Source organism: Myodes glareolus, chromosome 18 (assembly GCF_982192425.1).
Source record: "Myodes glareolus chromosome 18, mMyoGla1.1, whole genome shotgun sequence".
Taxonomy (NCBI): domain Eukaryota; kingdom Metazoa; phylum Chordata; class Mammalia; order Rodentia; family Cricetidae; genus Myodes; species Myodes glareolus.
The window spans coordinates 64,570,224-64,595,179 of record NC_142043.1 but is presented as its reverse complement, the minus strand read 5'-3'; the positions used below and the strand labels follow the sequence as shown (position 1 = coordinate 64,595,179).

General features: G+C 41.7%; 1 protein-coding gene across 1 annotated transcript in view; it reads right to left on the bottom strand.

The window, feature by feature from the left end:
* The window catches only part of Btbd9 (BTB domain containing 9), a 382,244-nt gene that overhangs the window by 312,592 nt on the left and 44,696 nt on the right, over positions 1–24,956 (bottom strand). The window contains exons 2-6 of the mRNA XM_085679848.2: positions 24,721–24,932; positions 22,753–23,116; positions 20,270–20,534; positions 12,517–12,736; positions 8,939–9,058 (exon numbers count right to left, since the gene is read on the bottom strand). Coding sequence (XP_085535974.1) covers positions 8,939–9,058; positions 12,517–12,736; positions 20,270–20,534; positions 22,753–23,116; positions 24,721–24,905 — 1,154 coding nt within the window. The 5' untranslated portion in view covers positions 24,906–24,932. The remainder of the gene's footprint in view (positions 1–8,938; positions 9,059–12,516; positions 12,737–20,269; positions 20,535–22,752; positions 23,117–24,720; positions 24,933–24,956) is intronic.

The following is a 24,956-nucleotide window of genomic DNA, read 5'->3' as shown; positions in this document are numbered from 1 at the left end:
CTGCTTAAGATATTTTGTATATTGATGAAATTTTAAAATATATTTATCATACTGCACTATACATTTCTACCTCTGATCAAGATACTTATACATTGTTTACTTTAAGAGGTCATTGTCTTCATTTGCTACACAAGTGTTTAAAGAATATTTAATATTCTAATATGAAGCCTAAGTCTTTAAGCTATATAGATATTAAGAATTATAGGTCAATAGTCATCCATGTTTGTCGTACTTATAGTTAGACTAATCAGTTTCTTTAAATACATAGAGATTGTAGTCCACATAGAAGGTAATCTTCAACCACTTCCAAGAACTATAAAATATGACATTCAAATAACTTAGGGATCTGTTGACATGAGACACGACTGCTCCTGGCAGCCCCAATCTATTTATGAGAGAATGCTGGGCACCAAAGACACTCCACAAGGAGTTTGGCAAAACTGGCCTTTGGGCAAAAACTGCCCATGCCTCAACCACTGACAAATTGCATGGCATCAAGGCTGGACAAGCAGAATACAAAAAAAAAAAAAACACAACAAACAAACAAAAAAAGACTGCCAAACCTTTCCAGGACAGGGTAAGACAGTTTCAAAATTCTCCTGCCTCTGAAAATGGTCTGTCAGTTACTCTAGGCCTAAGCCAAAGCTGGTTGCTTCAACCTTGAAAATGGAACTTTGAGCTATTGTCCAGGTAGCTTGTTGTCTATCAGTTTTTGCATATTTTGGAAGTTGCTTGATTGTACACTTCCTGTTTACTCAAGTAATATTATTTTCTTTCTCAGGTCTTTAATGGGGTTAAAGATGAGATAGTTGTAGCTACCTTCCTCTCATGAGTTAGCCAAGCCATTTCTAACATAAGACTTAAACTCCTTAGGATAAGATAACTATTAAAATAGTTAGCATACTTTTCTTGCTTGATATTGTTTATGCTGGTTGTAATTCTAATTTTTAAACCTGATTATTTGTTCTTATTGTATATAGCTTTGTATTATAAAACTCTCTTATTTAGACAAAAGGGGGAGATGCTATGGGAACTCCTTCAGCCAATGGCCTTTAAGATGCTGTCCCACTTTGGATATGGTCTTGGGTACTATGTAAGCAGAGGTAGGGGTGTGGTCAAGCCCCCTGTCTGCTAGATTTGGTTCTGTTCTCCACTCATGCAGAGGATTGCTGATCTTTGAGTCTACCGCTAAATAAAGAACCCTTTATCATACTCCATTCTGAGCTAGTGTGGGACTATTTTATCAAAATCAACAACAAATTTTTAGTAGATTGTTATTTCCATTACATCATGAGTCTCTTTAAACAACTGTATCTTGCTATCTGATGTAGATACCTCCCACAAATGGTGTCAGGTGAATGTCTGAATAGATAAATCCTTTAGCAACAAAGGAAATACATATTTTGGGGGGTAAATTATAAAAAAGGATGCTTGAGGACTGATCAGGCAGCACCAGTCTCTGTTTGGACCTAACTGCTTGGGAAGCAACTGCTAAGAGAACAAAATATAGCTCTTGCCCTTCCATAATGAAAATCAGCAACTGGTATTTCTGGTAATAACAGGTTATTAGTGCCATTAGCATCCTCTTCATGCAATGAGCTTGTTAAATTACAACAAACGCTCTCTAAAATTACAAAACAAAATGCTAAGGAAAAGGACAACCCCGATCTATTTTCTCATGTTCCAACCCTCCGCTATACACAAAAGGAGCTCAAGCGTTATCCTTTAAAACAACAACATAAAACAAAAGGCCTGAATTCAGCTGAATAACACACATAAACAGCTATTTCTCAAAGGTCTTAATGAAAATAAAGCACAGTGTTTGGGTTTTGTTGTTATTTGGTTTTGCTGTGGGCTTTGTCCCCCCTAATAAGAGGCCTCTAGGTGAAAACAATAAATAATTTCTCAACTTAAAAAAAGGCAACTCAATATGTAGAGAGATCTGTGAAAACAGATTTCACAATGTTTGTTGTTTCTAAATACAAATGAAGCAAACAAACCAGGAAATAAGAACATTGGTGGATTTCACTCTACAATAACAAAGCCTGAAAAGATCTTAGGAGTAACCAAGGGGCAGAAAGATTTAAAGCTCTATTGACAAACTGACAAAGCACGCTGAAAACAAGGTTTGCCAAACGCTCTTAGGAGCATGTTTAGGAAGAAAACTTCTTCAATTGCTCATCATCATTACCAAGTGTGAGTTTGTCCACTCGGTGGCTGTGACCAGCTGGAGCAGGGCAGCCTTTGGTGACAGTGAGCCTCCTACAGTATTCCTGGAAATGGCTCTCCCCACAGGGGAAGAAAGAGATGTCACTCAGTGGGAGAATGCTTCCCTAAAGGGCAGCAAAGGTTCTGGATCCTGGGTCCTGCAACTCTAGAGCAGGGCTGTTCCTTTTGTTTTGCTAGGTTTGATCTGGCCCAGTGTTTATTCTGGAGGTTGAACCCAAGGGCTGGTGCTCAGTAAGGTGCTCCCTCCCACCTTGCTGCACATGCAGTGAGGGCTGCTTCTGCACCACCATCACACACCAACCCCCCAACCCCCGCTGCCACCCAGTAATGGCAGTGTTTGACACAGAATCAGATCCTTTGGTTAAAAGCTCAGATTTCCAACAGTCAAGTTCTTCATTTGTACAGCAATAGAGTCGGTTCTCCTCCCAGGAGGCTGCTGTGAGATTCACAGGGGGAATAAAATGTGGCTGGGTCCACAAGTGCTCAATAAACATCAGGCTGTTCCCTTTCCAGCCTCCCCAGCCCTCTAATCCTCTCCCTGTATCCTCATTCCTCCCATTTTTCTGACTCCTCATACATATTCAGTGAATCTGTTACTCATTTATTTCAGAGTTCCAGAAGAAGGCCTGAAATCCTTATTTGTCAGAAGCTGGAGCAACTGTGCTGTGAAGTCCACAAGTCCCCTCCGCTGTGCAGATGATGACTCCTAAGTTTGCTGGCACAGAGTGGATATCCACGGACTCTGGGCATAATTAATGCTTCCATCAGTAGGCGACTCAAACAGTACAAATGTCTCACATGTTATTTCACAAATCACAGACTTCAGAAAATTTATATTTAAATATGGTTTTATTTAAAAAATCATTTCAAATTCTCTTCTGCTCTAAGTAAAATTGTTATAATTTAGTGACACCATGTGGCTACGTTTTGCTTTGCATTCTTAGAAAAAATGCTCCTCTCTCTGCAGGTTGTTCTGTGCTAGTTCAAGTACAATATCAAAGTTATAGGTAGAGGAACAATTCAAACTCAGTGTTTGCTGAAACAGCCGCTTCTTTAAAGTGGAACACTTCCCACTTCTCTTCCATCATAAATAGAGCATTTCTCAAATGGTTGAGCTTTCTGATCCCAGGAGCAGAGTAAAGGCTCAGCATAACTGACTAGGAACCTAAAGCCTCCAGGTGAACTGTTCAATTATGCCACTGTTTGCTTTTAAAAGCAAATAAATGTTATCTCTGCCCAGTTAGGGGGCTGGGGAGGGTAATAACAAAGACATGTGTGTCCACACACTGTCAGCATGGCAAGAGAGAATGCCTCCATAAATAGAAACACTTCTTTTCTCGTTTGTTCTCTCTCCCCGCTAGATCTACAGACCTGTGTAGGTACTATAATCTAATGAGAACGAGTGGGGAAAATGCTGTAGCTAATGACAGCAGGGATGAGGGTGAACTGAAATGTACAGTAGCAATAAAAGATTCAAGTGCCTCATGCCAACAAATGGTACAGTTTTAGTACGCATCTAATAAGGCTTCCTACAGAAGACCAACTACATGAGCAACCAAAGAAAGCCTTGATGGCCAAAGCAAAGACCAGATAATGCCATTTCCTATAGCTGGGCTTACAACACCACCACCCTGGCAACCTTACTTCAAATGCATACCTGCTCCCATTGATCCTTGTTATCACAGTGCCATCTTGACAACATGTAGTTATAAATTCGTGCATATGCCTCCCCCAATCGACAAATGCAGAACCCCTGACATCCATCAGAGCTACAATCTCAGGATTAAGTACAAAATAGAGCACAAAGTAGGTGCTCATTTGCTGACTGAATAAGTGGTGGCTGAACATATGAAGAGAATTTTTCCCGAGCTGGTGAGGCACAGCTAAATTCCTGTTCTGCGTGGAAACAGAGCCCCGCTAGTGCGATGTTGATCATCACTGAAGGCCTCTAATGGAACCCCTGAGACTAGAAAGACAGACTGGCAGATGTTCTGTGACACCCTTTCCTTTGTCTGTGACATACTTGGCACATTGTAATTTCACACTCTAAGAAAAGAGGAAGGAAAACCTCAATAATTCAAACAGTCAACAGAAATCAAAGGAAATCACTGTAAAAGAGTCAAGTATATGCTACAATTCAGCGCATGAGAAACAAGACCAGTCTCATCAGGGTGGTAAGCAATCATTGTTAAGTGAACAATCCTAAGTTAACCCCCCAGCCTAAACCATCCCCTCCTCTGTCTGAATGGAATATCTAACTATAAGGAGTTTTTAAAATATTAGAAAATACATAGCATTCTTAAGCACTGGATTGAGGAACATCTTTCTGAATAATATATATAACTAGAAATAATTTCAAAACACTGATTTGAGCATCTCTTTTAAAAACATAAAAGTCTATTTGACAAAAGAGCATCAATTTAACACTAAAACCTAGTATCAAGTCACATAGCACACAAAAGAAAATCACACATTACACACATGGACACACACACACACACACATCCACGCATGTCTATATCAATGCAAAGGTCTTACAAGTGACACAGTATGGTTTGCTCTGAATATGAAGATTGCACATAAACTGCAAGTCACTTTTCTTCTTCTCCAGTTAAGGGTTAAAGATAAGGGCAGACAGTATTAGTCTACCCTTTTGGTCACACAGGACAAGCCCCACTTCACACACAAACAGGGCTCCAGTAAGAGTCAATCATTTCCCTCCATTCGTCATCATGGTTGAAATGATCACTGTGGTCTGAAGCCTGGCACTATCTTACTGCAGCAGACACAATCTACTGCTATGCAGGATGAACGCTGCCTCGATCACACTGCACAGGCATCGCAATGGCAGACTTAATGACTATATCTATACACATACACACACACACACACACACACACACGTATACATATATATCAGAATCAAAACATGCAAAACTGCTATAAACATTGAAAGATCACACTGCACAGGCATCGCAATGGCAGACTTAATGACTATATCTATACACATACACACACACACACACACACGTATACATATATATCAGAATCAAAACATGCAAAACTGCTATAAACATTGAAAAATGGGCAATTAGTTATTGATATACCTGTTTGCAGCAGGCCTGGGACTGTCATGTGTGACCTGACAGTACAGGAAGTACCCAGAAGACTTGGCTACTAAGAAAAGGCACAGTGGTCTTAATAAAAGCCACCATGCCAAGAACAGGACCTTCTCTGATGAACAAGCAACAGTTCAGATTCTCAAGTGAACAAAAACCTCTGCTAGGTATGAGTCTCTACTCTCAACCAGACATCATGCTCTGTGCTTGCCAACTATCAAAGCGAAGCCCACGAAGAGCGTTGTTCCCGTTCTTGATGTGTGTGGGTGCCAGGCTGAGGAAGGCACAGATTTACCACAAAAGGAGTGTGTGAGGTTAAGCTAGGACTGGGGTGAGCCCCATCTACACCACAGCTCAGTTCCAGGCCACAGTGTTTGTTTCCTCTGGTCTGGTCTCAGAAAGAGACGCAGGTAATTTCCCTCTCCTCCGTTTATAAAGTATCACCACTGTCACTGGAACAGAACAAAGCTGCCATCCATACAAAGCATTCAAAAGCTCTGATTTGAACCTCCAAATTCAGTTTCCTAAAGAAAAGAAACTCTGAAAGCGCAGAGCTATGTGCCACCTCGGGGAGTCTGCCAGCACTCCACCGTCCTAATGAACGACTGACTAAGATGAAGTAAGGAGTGGGCACGGCAATGCTGAGTCACTCGCCGCCGTTACAGTCGACACCTGACATCACGAAACCACACTATGCACAGAGAAGCTGCCACAGTCTGAGGACTGCTCAAAAGTACGATGATTTGAAATCCAAACTCTGTGCCTTGGGGTGCTGGAGAGATGGCTCAGCGGTTAAGAGCATTACCTGCTCTTCCAAAGGTCCTGAGTCCAAATTCCAGCAACCACATGGTGGCTCACAACCATCTGTAAATGAGGTCTGGTGCCCTCTTCTGGCCTGTAGGCACACACACAGGCAGAATATTGTATACATAATAAGTAAATATATAAATATATATATAAAAAAACTCCGTGCCTTCTAAGAGCTTGCAATTTCACGCATGGAGGCAAAAATAAAACAAACACAAAAGATACTAATGAACAAAGGTGATATACAAATACATAAATTAGCTAACAATAAAAACTAAATCCTTACATACTAAGGAAGTATTTCTTTGCAGAGTGAAGTTCCTGCAAGTAGTTCATTCAGAGCATTGTTTAAACGGTCAATAAGTGATTGTGAAAAAAAAAATCAACGCATCCTTAGATGTTAGTAAAATCTAATTCTTAGATTCACTTTAAAATACTGTTAGAACAAAAACTGAACCCAAGAAACAGAATTTATGAAGAAATGTAATAGATGTGTTAAAAAGGTTATTTCTTACTAATATGGGCCCTTAGATTCCTCCCTTTTCTTGCTATCACTGTCTCTAACAGCACCTTTGCTCAGATTTGTAGTTTGGCACTGATGACCTGTGGTGGTATGAATGAGAATGGCCACATAGGTACATATATTCGAACGTTTGGTCCTCAGCTGATAGAACTGTTTGGGAAAAATTAGGAGGTGTGGCCTTGTTGGAGGAAGCTTATAACTGGGGCTGGGCTTTGGGCTTTCAAAAGCCCATGCCATCCATGCAGGAGGTGCAGGGGTGAGTATGGGTAGGTGGGAGTGGGGGGTGAAGGGGTGGATGTGTGCTCTGGGAAAAGGTGAAAACCCACAGTTACTGCTCTGGAACCTGCCCGACTGCCTGCTGCAAGTTCTCACTACAATGGCCATGGACTCACCCTTTGAAACTGTAAGCCTCAATAAACTCTTCTATAAGTTGATTTGCTCATGTGTTTTGCCATAGCAACCGAATGTAATTATTATGACATGTACTAAAACAAAAGCTGGCAGCACAAATAAAACAAAAAATGACCCTGGCAAAGTCAAGTTCATAAAGGAGGGAAAGAAAGAAGGGAGGAGGAAAAATGGAAGTGTTCAAGGGAAAGTATACTTTCTAGACGCTAGAGAGCCTGACTGAAGGCGGCTGGAGCACGGCGACTGTCCGGGCTGGAAGCATGGTAACTAACGCGACTGTCCGGGCTGGAAGCATGGTAACTAATGCGACTGTCCGGGCTGGAAGCATGGTAACTAATGCGACTGTCCGGGCTGGAGGCATGGTAACTAGCTCTACGAGCCATGTTCCCACTGTTTCAGATTGCATAGCAGTGCTCTATCCTTCCACTCATGTCAGCATAGGCTGACATGCTGTTTATTTTTTAGCCTGCTTCAACCATTACAACCTGAGTTACTGCAGACTGGACGTCCTCCTCCTCTCAGGTCCCTCTCGCCAAGTATCTGGTGGCAGCTCTGGGATGTGGAATCTTAACTCAATTTCTGATCCCTCTTATTTTAATCCATTCCAAACTCCTCTAAGTAAAAGAAATATTTTAGTCCCTCTTTGGGGAAATGAAATTGATTTTCTTCATTTATACACAAGAGGATCCCTGAGTAACAATACTGCGTCCAGGAATACCAATAAAAATGTACTAGAGGTGGAAAAGTTTCACAAATTCTTGTGCTGAGTTAATCAAGAGTTCACAGAGGAGACTCCTGGCCAGGAGACTAAGCCAGGGACATTCTCACATGCTTCATGTCAGTCACGACTACAAGTCAGAGTGGATGGCATCTGACGTGGGGAGGTGATGGTGAGAGGCCAGCTCCACTTTGTTCCTGTTTTTCCCAACCATTTCTCCTCCCTACTCTTCTCCCACACTATATGAGCCTACTATCTTCTGCCTTTAACCTCTTGCCTTAAAGATTATCATCGCACAGTCCGGTGAGAAGAAGAACAAATCTATGTAATTTTCAGGGAACTTCAACCACCTTTTCCAACTCCCAATTTCACTAACTTACATGTTTTGCAGACGTACAGAAAGTTCAGATAATGGTTTTTATCTAAAGAAGAATGTGAACTATTAGAATAGTAACCTTTCAGCACTCTCTACAACAATCCTACCTGGGGGCTTGGATAGAATTGGCTGGTACTGAGAAAAAAACGATGTGAGCATGAAGCCTACCAGCTAAGCTGGCCTTGTGCCTTTGACCAACCACACTTAAAACACCTGCTCTGGCCGGGCACTGGTGGCACACGCCTTTAATCCCAGCACTTGGGGGGCAGAGGCAGGTGGATCTCTGTGAATTCGAGGCCAACATGATCTACAGAGTTAGTTCCAGGACAGCCAAAGCTACACAGAGAAACCCTCTCAAAAACAGACGACAACAACAACAAAAACACCTGCTCTGGGACACACCCCACCTGCCATCCGATGCGGACAAAGGCATCCACAACTCTCCTCCTGGCTCTGGGCACCATCAGGGAGCCTTGAGGAAGACCTTCCCACCGTCTAACCACAACTGCCTTCTCTATGCAGACAACAGTGCAAAGAGCAACTCCGTCTCCACACGGCACAGAACACACGGCACAGACACGCTGGACAGCTCCCCAGTGCAGCCACACACTAAGGTCCATAAGCTTCCCTACAGGGTTTTGTTTTTCTATTTTTGTTTGTTTTTTCTTTTGGTTTTGATTTTTTGAGAGCAATCTCCTTCTCAAACTCCAAATGTCCTTAAATAAAGATGGAAATCATTTATTAACAATGAGTACTTACCTGCAGACGCGAGCTGGAAAATACAACTTCTGCCAAGACCGACACAGGTAATGCGAGTGATCTATGACTCTGATCCAGTCAAGTTCATCCATGGACACTTCAATAAAGTAGGAATAAGACCTAGGAAGTAAAAGGAAAGAACAGGGCACAGTGACAACAGAAAACCAAAGTAAGATATTAAAATGTACCAAAGTATAGAATGAACTAATTCTATCTGTTTCAAAATGACATTTATCAAATTTAGGTAGCAATGAAAGCTGTATAAAACACTCTCCTTAGAATTTACTCAATGTATTGACATTTCCTCTCAGCTTGTCTTTCTGCCTTAATCAAATGATGAACTACTTAAGAACAAAATGAAACAGAAGACTGCTTTTCTTCACATTGCCCAGATGCCTTGGTCATGTCCTATTAGCAGGTTAATAAAGCCAAGAGGGAGGAGAGGAGACAGAGAAAACAGGAGTAGGACTGGAGAGGTTAGACAGGGAAGAGACAACCAACAGAAGCAGGCAAGTGCCCTTTCCTCCTTCCACGGCCCCTGGTCTAGGTGTTCTGCCCTCCCTTCTTGGCAGGGAAAGTTAGTGGAAGGGTGGAATGGTTCTCCACAGAAGCCAGCTTATCTCCAGCCACCTCTCAGTCTCCTACCATACCACACTTAAAAACAGCCTGCTGAAAAATAAACAACATGGGGGGAAGATAATGCTTGTTTCTTTTGGATGCAACTTAAAACTTGCCAGCTAATAACCTGGCTGTAATGAAAACAGCCTATCATCCTCCCCTAGGCAGCTGCCCAGGACCATTACATGCTGGTCCCATACTGAAAACATCTGTACTTCCTTGTCATGAGCCAAATTTAAATTTGAGGTGCAGTTATTACTCGTACTGTAATATCAACAGGAACAATCTCGGAAGATTTAGGTGAGCATAAATGTCAGCCTGCAGCCCACAGCTGTGGCCAGAAAAGGTCAGCTTATTTTGTGTCATCCCCTCACTTTCTGCTGTCCCCTCAACTCCCATTCATTTTATCGCTCAGCCTCAAACTGGCTATAACCTTTTATTGAACCTCTCTGGCTTATCAGTATTGTGGGATATAATTTTACAACACATCAGAATCTTTTTGGCTTAAGATTTTGAATTTTTCACCTTTACTTCAAATGTTAACAATGCTGTAAGAAAAGAACAGGTAATGCTAAGTCCTCTGTGAATGGAACACAGATACTAAATAAAAGTGGCCGAGAAATACTTAACATCGTGGGAACAATGAGCAGTGCTTTCAGATTCAAGCACACTAGCCTTTTCCTTTATTATTTTTATACCAATTTCATTATTAATTAGATGAATGAAATGCATAAAGCCTTTAGAAAGCCTACCATATACAAGTAATGGAAGTGCAATTTAATATTATTACACTGTTATTATTAAGCAGGGATTCTTGGAAGTGAGAAACATGAATTAACTCTAACCACTTCGTCAGTCATGCACCAGATATCCACCAAGATACATGTGAGGAAATGCACTCTTTTTTTTTAAAGGATTTATTTTACAGCACACATTACATGTGGTTGTGAGTCACCAAATGTGAGTGCTAGAATCAAACTCTCACCCTCTCCACAAGAGCAGTACATGGATCTGAATTACTGAGCCATCTCCCCAGCCCCATGAAGTATATTCTTAATAAAAAACAAAACAGAGCTATCACGTAGGGATCTCAAAAACAACACTACACATACAAATGCTGACTGACTCACCTTAAAAAGATTCCCTCAAATGGTCAAAAATTCAATGTGCTACCAGGACACACTCTCTTCCTTCCATGTGAGCCCTGTCACTACTCCCACTGAACCGACAGGCCCAGACTCAAAAGGCACAGCAGGTTGGGTAGGCCTTAGGCTAAAAGTACAACTAGAGACCACGTAGTTCTGCTCATCACTGCCCTGGTGCTTCTGACACCAGGAATGCACAGGCTCAAGCAGACCAGAGTACGACAGAGGTGATGGAAGGAAAGCACTCTTGGAGCTGCTAAGAAACTGGGCACACGCAGTGGCCTGAAGATCACTCCACTTCTCTCTCAGTTTGACTTCATTCCAAGGATGCTCAGCTATGCACTAAAAGACAATTTCTTCAGTCATTCAATGATATGTATTTTAAAGGTTTCATAATATCCAATATTAAAGAATCAAATAAATAATGTTTACTTATATGGAAGGATGCCAGATAACAATTCAAAACTAACAGAATGTTTTAAATGTAGTAACTGAAACACACTTGGCTTTAATTTCATGTTTCAGTTACTACATTTCAAAGGCGCAGTGGAGCACACACATCTGTAATACAAGAATTTGGGAAACTGTGGCAAAAGGAATCCAAGATCAGGTTAGGCAAATTATTAAGACAGAAAAGTAAAAAGTAGAGGTGAGTTTTCCATATAGCTAGTCTGTATTTTGTGAAGCTATGTGAAGACTCTGTAATGTGCATATGTGTGTATGAAACAGACAGGGAGAAAACAAATAAACACAGTTAGATACGTAAAAAGTTTAGTTAACTGGTAGTGGTGAGATTACCAGCAATTTTTATTTTCTTCTTTGTGCTTTCTGTATATCCCAAAATAAACACTTATTCGGTGCTTGTATATAAGGAGGACAAAAGGGGCTGGAGAGACAGCTCAGTGGTTAAGAGCACAGACTGCTCTTCAGAGGACCCAGGTTTGATTCCCAGCACACACATGGTGACTCACAACAGTTTGAAACTCCAGCCCCAGGGTATCCATCACCTTATTATGGGGAGGCCAGATACTCATGATGCACATACATACATGCAAGCAAAACACTCATAATACACAAAATAAAATACCAAAAACTTTAAATTTTAAAAATTTTAAAGAAATCTTTTAATTCTTCTTCTACAACTAACTGAAAGAAATAGCAGAATGATCACAATTAGGTCATTTAAACCGATAAAACCAGAGCAGATGATCACTGAGCATCTAACAGTCTTTCCCAGTTCCCCTGGTGCACTTCCGTGCTAGAGAGTTGTGCTGGATAGTTTTATGTCACTGGACACAAGCTAGAGTTAACTGAAAAAAAAGGGAATCTCAACTGAAAAAAAAAAATGCCTCCGTATCATGCAGCTGTAGGGCATATTCTTAATTAATAATTGATGCGAAGCCCAGCCCACGGGGAGGGGTGTGGGCCATCCCTGGGCTGGTGGGCCTAGGTTCCTTAAGAAAGCAAGCTAAGCAAGCCATAAGGAGCAAGCCAGGAAGCAGCCCCTCTATGGCCTCTGCATCAGCTCCTGCCTCCAGGTTCCTACCCTGCTTCAGTTCCTGTCCTGACCTCCTTTGTAAACTGTGATGTGGAAATGTAAGCCAAATAAACCCTTTCCTCCCCAAGTTGCTTTAGCTGTGGTGTTTCATCATAGCAATAGTAACCCTAAGACAGAGACACTGTCTTTCTCAATAACTGCCCCCTTTGCCAGTAGATAAAGAAGCAGTTGGGGAGAGGAACCAAAGCAGATGACCAAAAAGTTAGGTCCTCTTCAGCAAATGCAACATCAGTGTCTCAGGGACAGGAAGGCCTCACCGGCTGTCACGGTCCCACAGGAGGAGGCGTATGTGGTTGATAATGGATGGCTGGCCAAGCTTGATTTCAATGCCAGAGCGGCAGTCATCATCGATGGGATGTCTGGAAAATCCATGATCCAAGTCATAATTTTGAGTGTCACCATCCAACAAGGCTGACTTCAGCTCTCCTTTCACAACCTGGGCTCCGTACTTCATAGTTGCGATGTTTTCTTCTGGTACTACAGTTAGAAACAGAGTAAGTGGTGTGGTGATTTTCATTATTCTGTACTAGTGAAGGGAAAGTGAACTTTTAAGCATTCTAGTTGATTACAGTATCTGCATCTGATTTTAAGTTGCATAGTCAACTTTATGAAAATGGAGAATATAGAATGTCCACCAAGATTAAAATAGCTCAGTATTCAAACTGAATGTCACTACCACATCTATAGTGAGCCAGACACTAGATATTAAGAGAAAGTCAATACTAGAAACACAAGTAGCAGGTCAAGCAATCCTCTCTGTTCATCCCGCTAACAGCTTTAATCTAGTGACTACTGATCAGAAACAGCACATCAGACGACCTGCACCCGCCCTCCGGACCCAGGACAGGTGTCCAGCCAACAGGCCAAACGAGAGAAGGAGAAGCTCCAGCGCTGGCCACTGTTAGTCACATGCAGACAAGATGCATCAGTTTTCCACACTGAGAAAATAAGATCCTACCTTAAAAGAAAATAAACATCCCTTGATTTTTGTTGTTGTTGCTATTTTAATTTATTTAATTTTCTTTTATGTGCATTGGTGTGAGGGTGTTAGATCCCCTGGAACAGGAGTTACAGACAGCTGAGAGCTGCCAGTTAAGTGCTGGGAATTAAACCCAGGTCCTCTGGAAGAGCAGTCTGTGCTCTTAATCACTGAGCCATCTCTTCAGCCCTGTTTTTTTTTTTAATTGAAAATTCAGAAGCCTGTAATCAGAATCAGTATTGCAGTTATCTTAGGTTCCCTCCTTTCTCCAATGAGAGATTAGTGTCTGGGACTTTAAAGTTATTTGTACATATCATGCTTCACAGGTAAGGACGGTGTCTCCAGGAACTGACACCTAAACCAGCACTCTCCACGGAAAGACACGAGGCTGCATAGACATGCTCAGAGACTGAGTCATAATTTAAATCAAGGCTGTACCCTGAACTGGATATGTCACCTGGGAGAAATTACTCTTACTAAATGTCAATTTCTTAAGAAGACAATGCTTGTCCCCTACACATCCCCTGTAAAGACTGAGCAGGTGTTTATAAAGCATATAGCGTGCTCTTTAAAAACAGTCATCACTATATTGCACGTATGTAAGAGAACTGTGCAGATTTCTCAGCAAGCACATACAGCTTGGCCGTATGGTATGCAGGGGAAAGGGAGACTTATCAGGTGCACAAAGAAAAGGCAGGAGGAAGAATTCAGCACTGTAGATACGGTGGGAACTGGCTTGTGGAAGTTTACAAATAAAGACAGGTAACAGTGGCTCCAGAACAGGTAACAAATGCAGCTAAAGGCAACTGAAGCAACTCGGGAAACAAACAAAGCAAGTAGAGCAACGCTCAGTGGCTGAAGCCGCACCAACTTACAACCTCCCACAGCCGACTCTGATCACTCTCCATACTCCTCCCAGACACTGCTGCACGCACTTATAAATATTAGCTCTTTGATTTAGTCCTCATATTGCTCTCAGAGCACAGTACATTACTGCGGCCATCACAGATGAGTCATGGAAGCAAAAAAAGCTCAATAGACCTACTGTTCAGCAGAGCTGATACCAGACCCAGGCATCCAGGGGGTCCCACTGCTAGTTTAAGGTTCTGAGCCTCCTTCATAGGCAAATTTTGATGGGACTGTTAAGAGAGTACAAGTTAGGACCGAGACATAGAGGGACTTGTGCCAAGCCTCCAAGCTTAGAAACTGAAGCCACCTTAAGAGAGTTTCCCTCAGTACTAAAATCTATCAAGCTCTGAATAATACAGCAGGTCCAAGAGTTTCTAATGATTACAGCTGATATCTGAAATAGAAATGAAAGTTTATCGCAAGTCAAAGTCTTCTTTTGAAGTCTATTTCAAGAGTACTTGAGCATTTTCTAGCCGTTCTCAACACGCTCATTCCCGGAGAGCATCTTTCGCTCCGAGTGAAGACCATTTACACAAGTGGAAATCCCCTCGTGACAAGAAAAGTACACTGCTAGATAAAAATACAGCTCCAACGTAATCTTTTTCTTCAAAATCTACAGTTAAATGATGAATTTGAAAGGAAAAGTCATCCTGGAAAATTTTAAACTACAAAAGTATTCAAAGCATGAATATTCTTAGTAACTGTATCTCTCTGTCCATGAACAAAAAAACTTTCAGAGAATAGAAGGTAGTAACAGGAATTGAGCAAGATCATAAACAGCAATCAAAGTGTTCTTTACATTTATGATTTATAATATATTTTATAGTCATTAAGAAAAAAATGAGCTTTAAAGTTCTATAGCTAGGTAAAATCAAACCAATTATTAGAAATGAGGAAAGGGGGATTGTTGGGTTATTTCAAGCTCCCTCCTCTCTCCAACTGAGACTGGTGTCTAGGACTATGAAGTCATCTATAAATCTAATTTCACAAGTAAGGAAGGGGTCACCAGGTACTGACACCTAAAAACCAACACTCCAAGGACAGACAAGAGGCTACATGAACATGCTCAGAGATTGAGTCATAATTTAAAGCAAGTTACACAGTGAGAAAAGCTGAGGCGCTGGGCTAACAACCCTGTGTTCTCTTATGTTTATAATCATCACTGGGGACATAGCACTTGAGACAGGCACTTGTACCAATGAATTATTTAGATACAAAATAGCTCTCTGCCTACTAGAATCTCTTTAAGATTTTGTCACCTAAGTCAACTCTTGCACTTCCTGGAATGTATGGGGCATCTGCCTCCCTCCCATGATACTTCCTAACAACTGCGTCATTACAAACGACTTTCCCAAGGCTCCTGTCTTGCTTTAACTTTCCCCATTAACCTACTATTTCCAGGCCTGGTTTCCACACTTCTCAATTCTGGCACTCAAACACACAAAGTGGAAACAAAGAAGAAACCAACTAGAAGAAATTACAGAAGAGCATCTACTTCCTACTGTTTGATCCCAGCCTAGGCAATTAATTTACCTGGCAACTTTAGGCAAGTTACCAAGCAATAGCATGCAATTTATTTAAAGAAACAGGTTTCAAGGCTGCCTCCGCTGTGCAAATCACAGTACTGGACTCAGCCCCAGATGTTCAGCATCTGACAGAACAAGACAACCTACACTGACACCGACCACCTCCACAGATGAATGCACCCCACGAATGACACAGCAGTGAAGAGACAAGAGTTGAAAGTTTGAGTATAACTGTCTTTATGTGATGGGGGGAAAGACTTAAATTCTAGTTTAGAAACAATTAAAGAACTCATTCTGTCTCGTGTGTTTTTAAAATCTTGATTCAGACACTGTGACAGGTGCTAGAAGACCACAACTATATCATTAAAGAACTCAATCTAATGAGTGCGTCTAGACAAATAAAAACCAACAATTATATCACAGTTGCAAAGATCTATAGACCAGTAACTCACGCACGCGTGCACACACACCCCAATAATGTACCTCAGCAGTCTTAGAACATATTGACTTTTACTCAACAAAGAAATCCTGAGGCTAGAATCTGTGACACAGCTCTCTGCTATAAGCATGCAGAAATAAGAAGTTACTGTTCTCTTTCCCATAGTCAAAAGCATGAGATAAACAAAGCAGAGTATAACTCAGCCTCATTAGAAAAAGCACTGACTTTCAAGACAGCATCTACAGAATTAAGTAAAACTAAATGTTAAGAGAATGGAAAGAAGGCTGTTCAAGATTTCATTAAAAAGGTCATTTCCTTTCCCTAGATGCATAGATGAATTCTTATTAGATATGCATAAAACTATTTAAACTACCTTCTAAAGAGACCAGCCCTCATCACTGAGTAAAAACATCTTCTGGATCGCCCCCTTTAAAATGGGGTGGCGTGTGCAATTTAGTAAAGTATCTAAGTAGGCATTGAGGAGAGGCTCTTCTAGAAACCCATGTCGATGAATTTGTAAGAGCGGCACCAGGGCCAAGAGAGGCCCTCTGCATTCCTGATTAGCCTCTAAACACAAACACATGCCAGGGAAGAACATCAACAGTCACACAATCCGATCCCAGCAGCACCAATACCAGCAGAGCTAGCTTCTCCAATACCAGCAGAGCTAGCTTCTCCAATACCAGCAGAGCTAGCTTCTCCAATACCAGCAGAGCTAGCTTCTCCAATACCAGCAGAGCTAGCTTCTCCAATACCAGCAGAGCTAGCTTCTCCAATACCAGCAGAGCTAGCTTCTCCAAAACCAACAGAGCTAGCTTCTCCAAAACCAGCAGAGCTAGCTTCTCCAAAACCAACAGAGCTAGCTTCTCCAATACCAGCAGAGCTAGCTTCTCCAATACCAGCAGAGCTAGCTTCCAAACCATCAGTCTAAGAATGGTTCTGAGCTGTTCGGCCTTGTTTCCCAACAACAACAACAACAAAAAAAAATGTGTTAAAATAATTATCCGAATGTTTAGATAGTTCTTAGAAAATAATCTCTTCACGAATCTGCTAGGAATGCATTGCGTTTCCACAGTATTTTTATTATTGGTTTTACTATCTAAATACTACAAAAGTCAGAAAATATTCTGCTATTTAACCATTACTCAATGATTTTATGATTACCAAACACTTTCATAATCTATTCCTTGAGCTCTGCCTGAATGTCTCCAAACTGAAAATTTTACCCTGATGAGCAATAGTCATAGAAAACACATCATTCCAGAACTCAGTGCCTTAGCTATTCCCTCCCCAAGGAATCTCCCAGAGAACGAGAATCCAGTGCTTCCGCATGGGCTGACCAAGAAACCAGTAACTGTATGAAGTGCCAAATATACCTAACACCTACATCCATGATCCAACCCATCTTCTCCAAACCCAGTTCTAGGGTATATCAGTCAATCATAGGAAAGAAGGAGAGGCACTTATATAAGAGGATACAAAATGAGGGTTTGGAAAGTGTAAAATTTAACATCGTTATCACCTTTCACCCTCTTACAGCTAAGGCTGACCTTCAACTGGCCCCTCTAATTGCTTCCCAGACCTCTGCAGTTCGTTCTCTACAGCTACGCCACTCTGCTTCTCTACTGCCTTTTACCTCAAACCACAAACCCAATCACTAACACTGTACGTGTTATCCCTTCAAACATGCCTGATTCCCTTTAGACTATTCATGAACTCACACGATTTACATCCAAAGTCCTCTTGATTGCCATTCACCTTGACTATCTGGCATCGTGAGACACCATAACTGCCTTTCCATACAGCAGCTCTCCCCTCTCCCCACCGGCTTCTGTGGACTTCTGTATCTCTGCTGCCTCCCTGCCTTTCTAATTCCTTCTCCACCTGAAGCCTCCGGCCAACAGGTCTCCAAGTCTTGGAGCTTGATTCTTTTACTCCTTATTCTTACCAGATTTCAAATCTTTTGGTCACTAGCTGTGACTGCTCCCCGAATACCATAGAATGCTTTGATCCAGCAAGCATTCACTTGTTATACACTGGTCAGTGTGTTAAGTGGTCAGGATAAAAGATCAATAAATAAGACCCACCAAAAAACATTGTCTTTAAAACTCAAAGGTAAGTAAAGGAAACTGTTTACAAGAATATGGTGAATGTAACAATTCACACAATGACATACAGAGATGAGGGAAAAAGAAACCACATGCCGTATTTACACAAATTACTCCAATTAATCCTCATAACAATACTGAAATAGAAAACTAAAACTCAATTTATTGCCAGATCATACAGCTAATGACTAATTCAGGACTTAAAATCAAATCTGTCTGGCTGAAGGACTCAGCTCAGTCTAAAGAGTGCTTACCAAACCAGCAGTGAGAACCTAAAGGATTTCTCAGTGCCGCCATAAAAAGCTGAGTCTAAGGGCACACAACTATAGACCCCAGAACAGACCAGTGAGCCCGGGTGTCTGCCACCCAGTCAGTCTACTCAGCGGGACGCGGGCCCCAGGCCAAGAGAAGGTCTCAGAATCAAGTTGGATGACTCCCACAAGGTAATGCCTGAGGCTCACCTCCGGCCTCCACATTCTGTGCACATATATGCATGTATGTGCACCCACAAAATATGTGAGGCCAAAGAACTACTGTGTCAGTTGAAAAGAAATCTAAATCTGACAACTTGGGATGTAAATCTAGGCTAAGAACTTCTTTTAGGGCCCACCAGCATTTCAAGAACGTCTCAAACCAGTCAAGAAAGGTATCATTTCAGGAAATGACCAGACTCACCAGAAATGGCAAATACCCAGAAGCCCTCAAGCTGAATAACCAAAGATGCTCAGCATCTCCTGGCAGAAGCACTGCCTGCCTGAGAACATGAAATGTCCTGAGCTTTAGCTGGCACCGTTTACTGTCCTAAGACAATGAGGCCTCAGGACTGCTGGTTTCTTAGATTTAGAAAACCACAGTGAAATCCTCCCATCATCAAGCTCTAATTTCCTGGAACCCTGTCTATGCTCCTGTTCCTTCCACTTCTCTGCCATCACACGCTGTGTCAGTCGAGCAGATTAAATTCCTTCCTCACTGGTTTTCTGGAATCCAGTTTAAACTCTTCCAAACCATCCACGAGAGCCCCACTGCAGTGTGCAAGCCACTCTCAAGTAAGCTTCTCATTGTAGAGAAAGGAGATTTGAGCCAGCTTTCAAAGATCTCCACGATCTGTTTGAACTGGCACGCAGCCATTAGCTCACACAGCAGCACACCCTCCTGTTCTATCAAGCGCTTTCGTCCTGGCCTCTCAGATACAAAACTCCATTGATCTCACCCATTTTCCAAACCGGCGCTCAGTCAATGACAATACCACTCCAACCAAGGAGTTTCCTGTCTTCCCCTCAACCATTCTATGCCACCTTTTCCTGAAGTTACACCGTGTTACTACTTCAACACTGTTGTTTTTAGTTGGTCACAGGCCTTCTCCCACAATGAAAGTGGAAGGGTCAAAGGCAGAGGCTGCTCTTTACACTTCTGCTGCATAGCTTAATAGTTTAATAGGATAGTTTAATAGGCACAGCCTACAGAGGCGAGTGATATCAAGTTCTCAGCGTATCATCCTTCTGTGTGACTTTGGGCAAGGCACCCAATTCTCTGTGTCTCATTTTCTTCACTTGTGAAACAACCAATTAGAAATAGGCAGTGTGTCTCCACGGACCTGAGAATGGAGAGGATGTAGAGCTTGGCCCTGACACAGAGAGGATTTGGTAATCCTTAACTGCTATTATTTCATTTGCAAATCAGAACACTGTTACTATCAGCAGCCAGTGTCACCACTACTTAGAATCTCCACAGGTGGTACCTAAAGAATTAGGCACTCATCTTAGATGAAGGAAGGAGGGAGGAGGAAAAGTCTTAATTTGACAAGCAACTTTTTAGGAAAGTGTCTACTGACATCCTGAGGAGCAGATGGAAAATGTGTCCAGGAATGACAACAGATAGATGTGCAAGCTCATCCTGTTAGGAAGAACAACAGCAAGAGACACCCACAGGAAACAGAGCTAGGTCCTCTTGGCTGGGCATATGCTATGCATACCTGCACCAGGGTATGTATAACTCTGTAGCTGGAGTTCTGCGGTTAGGAGAAGGTGAGAAGGAGAAACAGATACTTACTGAGCATGCCTCTGTAGTTAAGGTCCATATCCCGGCTCTCTGAACGCACTTTAATGGCATCTAGAATAGCGTCTGGAGACAACAACCCTGAAGGTCTCACGACATTCAGAAGCTCAGTGAGGCTCATCAGAGGTAAACGCACAGCCTGCATGATTTCAGCATGGTTCTCCTTTGCATTGTGCTTACACCAGTTTAACAAGGCTAAGAAAATATCTTTCTCAGGAGCAGCAAACGAATCTCTTAAAACGATGTTCAGAAGTGCCGTCTGCAAAGGATAAACAGGGAGCGTAGACGTCAGCATGGAGTGCAGCCATAAGCATAACCAGTCAGCAGAACTTGGCCAGACAATGGGCAGCAGTCCTTTCCTTGTGTTTTGTCCTTCCTATCTGTCCCCTTCTCCCCTCTGGCTATGTGAACAAGCAGCAGTAATAATTCAGGTGCAGCAGCTCATGCTTGTAATACCAGCATTTGGAAGACTGTGGGTCTAAGGTCAGCCTGGGCTACAGGGTGGTTCAAAGACAATATGAGTTAATTTAAAAAAAAAAAAAAAAAAAACAGAGTAGCACCTTCCCTAACTCAGGAAAGCAATTAGTCTTTCCCCATACATCTATACCCATCTTTTGTTGTTTTAAAGAGATTTACTCTATTTTTAAAGTTATAATACAAAGTAAATAAATTTTTCATACACTATGTTGCTCATATTTGTAACAGTCCTCTGCTCTACTCTCCATTCCACTGCCCATCTTGCTGGTACCCTGTCCGCCTCCCACAGTCCTGCTTTTGCTTCCATGTCATGTGTATTCCATTACCCCACAGATACACATGCTTTTTCTCCTACATTCTGTCTTAAGATCTTCTTCCATTTTCATAGTCCCCTTTCTAGTTTCATGGGCTATACCTACTGTGTTGCCTGCTTGTGTCAAGTTGACACAAGCCAGAGTCATCTGGGAAGAAGAACTCCCAATAGAGAAAATGCTCCCCCATAAGAAGACTGGCCTGTGGACAAGTCTGTGGGGCATTTTCTTGATTAATGAATGATGAGAAAGGACATAGCATACTAAAAGCAATGCCACTCCCTATACAAATGGGTTCTGGGTTGTCTAAGACAGCAGGCCGAGCAAGCCTGGAGGAGCAAGCCAGTAGGCAGCATTCCTCCAGGGCCTCTGCTTCAGTTCCTTCTCCAGGTCCCTGCCCTGACTTCCCACAGTGATGGGGGGTGTGACCTGAGAGTTGAAGCTGAAATACACCCTTTCCTCCCCAAGTTGCTTTTGGTCATGGTGTTTTATCAAAGCAATAGAAACCAAACTTAGAAACCCAGTCCCTAACATGTGCACATTTACACACATACAATGTAGGGGCCATTATGAGAGCAACAGGTGAAATCTGTCTTTATGAGTCTGGCTTCTTTCAACTAATGATTTTCAGTTCTTCCATTTTGCTGCAACTGTCATTATTTCACTTTCCTTTTCAGCTGAACAGAGTCCCATTGTGTTTCCATACCACATCACTTATCTGGCTGTTGATGGACCTCTAGACTGGCTCCACACTGTAGCTACTACAAACAGTGCAGTAGTAAACCTGTAGGTGCAAGTATCTCTAACATGCTGACTTCAAGTTCTTTGGGTTTATTTGCAGGAGTGGTATAGTTTGTAGCTATCCTCTTATAAAACAGCAAGAACAAAGATGGCAAACTGCGTGTGTGCAAGTGCACGCATGTGTGTATTCTTTGAGAAGGTGTACATTTGTAAGTCAGTAAGAGAAGCCTTCTGTTTTACAGTTCTGCTGCACTACCATGGTTTCGGTCCTTGGCTCTCTGGACTGAACTCCATAAACACTGATGCACCCATGAAAATTCCTTGCTTACAGAAGTTAAATGGGATAATTAAAAAAAAAATCAGAGTTCATTCAAATCAAGATACACAGCTCTTTAAACACACACAGATAAATACTGAGAGGGACAGAGAGCCACAGCTCCAGGTTCGATGGCAGATTTAAGTGGCAGTTTTAGAGTGGTAAACAGTAAACCAGGAAGAGGAGGGACCCCAGCAGTGACTTAAGAGACACCCACTTCAGAGCTCTTTGATCAATTTTCCCTCTGGGCCACTGACTATACCCAGCCCTAAAGACTCTTTCCTTTTGACAAAAGAGAATCCCTAGTTATATTCTATATCAGAGAAATACATATCCCAAAAATGGTGTGCAATACAACAAAAAAGAATCTTATGTCATATTAAAACCAAAACCAGTCTCTTCTGCACATAAAACTTACCAGAGAAACCTTGGAAAGGGAAAGAAAAATGGAACCAAAAGTCTTTAAGAACTAGAGTCCCAGAAGCCTGGAGCAAGTGCTAGACCAGATTACTTCTTTGAGACCAAGGACCTTTATCTTTGATTCTAGGACCACTGTTGTTGGTCACTGCATAAGTACAAATTAAAAAAAAAAAAAAAGCACGCTGAGAAATCAAAGGCAGACCAGAACACACCTTGGAAAGGGAGAGGAAGCCTTCACTGGCAAGCACCTCCTGAGCATTCCTGTCCATGAACATGCAGCACATACAAGTTAACTTGGGCAGTGAGTAGAGACTGGCAACATCAAAAGTCATACAGACATTCTGGATGTTAAGGATGGTGCAGAGATACTCAGAAGTAGAATCCTCTAGCTCTGGAAATCCATATTTATGAGCCAGGCTCAAAAAATCCAGCAGCACCTCCTCCTTCTCATCTGTCAGTGTCGCCCGCCCAGTGTAGATGTATTTGAGCAGCATTGTGAATGCTTCTGCGGTGGTGTCCTGGAGGGGGATTTCTGCTTCAGGCTGAGACTCTCGCATCCCGCCATACAGTAATGCTCTGCACACCAGAGAAGAAACAGAGTTAGAAAACCTCACACACCATTTGCTACAAAATACATGTAATAATGGTTATCAATACTATACACATATAATAAATTTGCTTAATGATATAAAGATTCAGGTGGAGAATGCAAGTGATTGTAAATAGTTTGTTTTGAAGAATTTAAAAACCACTTTTAATTAATATCATAAACAATTGAGCTAAATGAGGCACCCTGGGAACGCAAGATTACATGGAAAATTGGAAGTCATCATTTGAGAGGAACAATACACTCAATATAAAGATGTTAAAGTTTAAAAAGTAAAACTCTACAGGAAAATGAGATCAATACTAATGGGAGTCTCTGACTGCTGCACAGGAAGAAAACAGGTTCTGTCCTGCAGCATTTTAAGGGGCTATGTAAATGGGCCCCTTCTTTTTGCAAAATAATTTAGTAATACAGCTATTCAAATCTGCAATGTATATACACTAAGACTCATCAATTGTTCTTTTAAGACCCAACTAGAGAAAAATATAATTCATTTAACGATATATAGGAATGAATACTTAAACACTGGAAAAAATCAAAATGTCAAGATGAACATGGCTGAAACACTGTGGCACACACACATTCTATGTCACCACTAGGAAGATCAATAGAGATCAATGTGTGCTGTCTAGGAGACATCTGCCTTGGGTCTTTCCCAGTAACAGTGAAGGTGGTTAGAAGCTTACTGTGAAAAGTTCCCTCTTGTATAGCTAGTATGCCCTTGTCAGGGAACAGATAAGATCTGGTGACAAGACTTAGTCAGGACTCCTCCCAACTGCTGCCAGTTAATTTTGCTTTGCACAAGAATAGTGTTATCAATGAGAATCTGAGAGTTTTGGTGGTGGCATGGTTTAAGCCCAAGTGAGTGACAAATACTACAAAGTTCAATATTCAGAAGCACAAATGTCAATGAGTAAGGGGAATATATTCCATTAGCTCAATACCATCTTCAAGTTTCTGAAAATGTTTGGATTATCTTTTTTAAAATAATATACTGATCATATGACATCCACATACAGGTAATTTTTTTCTGTTTTGTTTTGTTTTTGCCCAATTGCTTTTTAAGGAGAGTAAAATATACAGTATTCAGAAATAGAAAGGGTCTTTAAAAAGTACATTCAGACTTTCAAAAAGAGTTAACTGGTACTGTCTGGCCCACACAGCCTTCTAACCCCTTACTTCTAAGCTGGCTCCTAAAGAAAAGGTAATTTTCAGAAAGTAACAAATCCACAAAGATAAAGTTCTTTCAGACATTGTACTAAAGGATTCCACTTGTTGTTATACATAAGTTACATATTTTTATTTTCTTCTTTGTTTTCAAGACAGGGTTTCTCTGTGTAACCCCAGCTGACCTGGAACTCACTCTGTAGACCAGGCTAGCCTCAACTCAAGAAATCACCTGTCTCTGCCTCCCTGAGTACTGAGAATAAAGGCGTGTACCACCACTACCTGGTTCATATTTTTCATAGAAAACACTAGTGTTTCCCATGAATGACTTAAATCTAAAAGAAAAAAAAAAAGGAAGGAAAAGAAAAGAAGAGGAAAGAAAAGAAAAAGCACATTACACACTTACCTAAAATATTGGCACCTAGCTGCTAAAATTACCCTGTGGGCAGGAAACCGCTTCTTTTCCACAACAAATGTGACATCGCCATATTCTTCACCAATCAACAAGGCACCAATGTGCTCAGACAGAATGTGCACATGGTCGATTTCCCCCACTGCAGTAAAGGGGCGAAGAGGGTGGCTGTTACTCATCGTGTAGAACAGATGATAGTCACTGACCTGTTACACAGAGGAGGAGCATGG